The 2,106-nt window shown below is 27.6% G+C and overlaps 1 protein-coding gene across 1 annotated transcript in view; it reads right to left on the bottom strand.

Annotated features, from left to right (window-relative positions):
- Window positions 1–1,562, bottom strand: part of LOC120091428 (protein SELF-PRUNING-like) — a 5,973-nt gene extending 4,411 nt beyond the window's left edge. The window contains exons 1-2 of the mRNA XM_039049450.1: window positions 1,368–1,562; window positions 527–609 (exon numbers count right to left, since the gene is read on the bottom strand). Of these exons, the coding sequence (XP_038905378.1) occupies window positions 527–609; window positions 1,368–1,562 (278 nt within the window). The remainder of the gene's footprint in view (window positions 1–526; window positions 610–1,367) is intronic.
- Between the last annotated feature and the right edge of the window lie 544 nt (window positions 1,563–2,106).

The following is a 2,106-nucleotide window of genomic DNA, read 5'->3' as shown; positions in this document are numbered from 1 at the left end:
AATAAGGAGTACAATCGAGTAATTATGCCTTTAGTGAATGCAGAATAAATTATACAAGTAAGTAATAAATACATATGCAGTTTATGAGAAATAAAGGGATCTTCCAACTGTCAAAATACATGTATTTCTTTTCTCTATAAAAAAGAAATTTTTTAATTTTAATAAATGTAAGAGGCAAATATTAGATTATTTTCAAAGTTTTCTTCCAAAAATAAACTAAAAATATAACCAAATGAAACCCAAATAAGACCCAAAAAATTCTAGGCAAGACGAAAATGAAAGAAAAATTTGCAAAATTAGTCAAAATCCAAAATACTTTCATAATCCAATAACGACAAATATTACATCGATTCTCACATTATTAGTCTTCAAAATCAAATTTGATTGGACGCTGGAGGTTCAAATTCCCATACTCCACATTATACTCCAAAAATAAAATGTCAAATTTAATTTGGTTGGTTTCACATGCACATGCAATATATGTAATATAACTTCATCACACATATATATAGCCTTGAAAAAAAACCAAATCATATGTAAATGTTTACAGTGTAAATGCTCCCTTAAATAAGGATCACTTGGCTTAGGAACATCTGGGTTAGTCATAATCTGAAAAAAAAAAATAATAATAATAAATCAAGTAATGAAAACATTAAGAGATATTTAGATAAAACACAACTCTAGTATATTTTTTATAGTTCAAAAGAAGGAACAACATCACAAATATGAAGAAGAGAATTCAAAACCTACAATTTCTTAAGAAAATATCGATGTTATAAGCATTAAACAAATTCACGAGAGAAAAAATATATAGGAGATTTGCAAAAATAGAAACAAAGGAATATTATTTACACAAAGTAACAAAATTTTAATATTCTTTTATAGAGACTGATAGAAGTTCATTAGTATCTATCAGTAAAAGAAATTGATAGAAGTTTATCACTGATAGATGCTGATATACACACTAAACTATGTCTAGTGAAAAAGTTGTGGTAAATTTAATCTTTTTTTTTTCTTTGGGAACTTGAAAACTAGTATAACTCTAACAAATAATCAAAAAGGGAAATTCTTATAAATAGAAAAATCTAAAAAATATATACATTTTTTTCTTATTTTTCAAAAAAATATTCAACATGCAAGACAAATTTGAATATCTAAACTTTTTTTTATTGATATATTTAATATTTATACTTTGGTTGATAGACCAATAAATTCAAAATCTTAATTTTTCTTTTCTTCAGCATGCAGAGTGTGCTAGAGACTCAAACCTCAAATAAATCCTTGATTCATATCCGTAACGAGTAAAGAGAGAAGAAATTGGGTCAGTCGAATATTGAAGAAAAGGGTGAAAAAAGAAAAAACCAAACCAGCGTGAAGAAAGATCTCAACTCTCCTCCCTGAATTGCAACCCTAGGTTTAGTAGCAACAGCAGAAGGAAAGAACTCATGGCTATTGAAAACTTGCTTATTATTACTATAAAAAACACACATCTCCATGCTTTGAGTGAAGGAATCAAGAACATCTCCTATCACTCTTCCAACAACAAGAGGCTCTGATGCCATTTCTTAATTTTTCAAACACAACTCACAAAATTAAAGGGAAAACACTATTTTTCAGATGCTAATTAGGGATGTTTTTTTTTCCTTTTCTTTTTCTCTATGTGCTTTAGAAAGCTCAAGCTTTGGTGTTGGTATTTATAGTATTTTTGAAAGGCTCATTTAATAGATATAGATGTTGCTTGGTTTTCTTGGCAATAAAGTGAATGTTTCTAGAGGCACTACTTAAAAAAAAAAAAAAAAAAAAAAAAACTCTCACATATCTGTCACATCAAGATAGTTTGTTTTATTAAATTTGAGACCACATCTCTCTCAAAAATAAGGTTATAAGCATTGACTGCCCTTTTGGAACTTGTTCTTGATTGGTTGTAATTATTCATTTTAAAGCATAAATTGAGTTATTCTTTATGTAGGAGAAAAAAAAATCATATAGCACTGTTACCATTTCAGCTCACCTATTTATTTATTATTTTTATTTAGTGTCAATACTTTTGAGACTTGTGGCCTGTCACTGAATTTTAGGTTTGTCTTATGTTTATTTGGTCTATGA

Source organism: Benincasa hispida, chromosome 11 (assembly GCF_009727055.1).
Source record: "Benincasa hispida cultivar B227 chromosome 11, ASM972705v1, whole genome shotgun sequence".
Classification (NCBI taxonomy): Eukaryota; Viridiplantae; Streptophyta; class Magnoliopsida; order Cucurbitales; family Cucurbitaceae; genus Benincasa; species Benincasa hispida.
The sequence above is the reverse complement of the archived record's forward strand: the minus strand, read 5'-3'. Positions and strand labels throughout refer to the sequence as shown.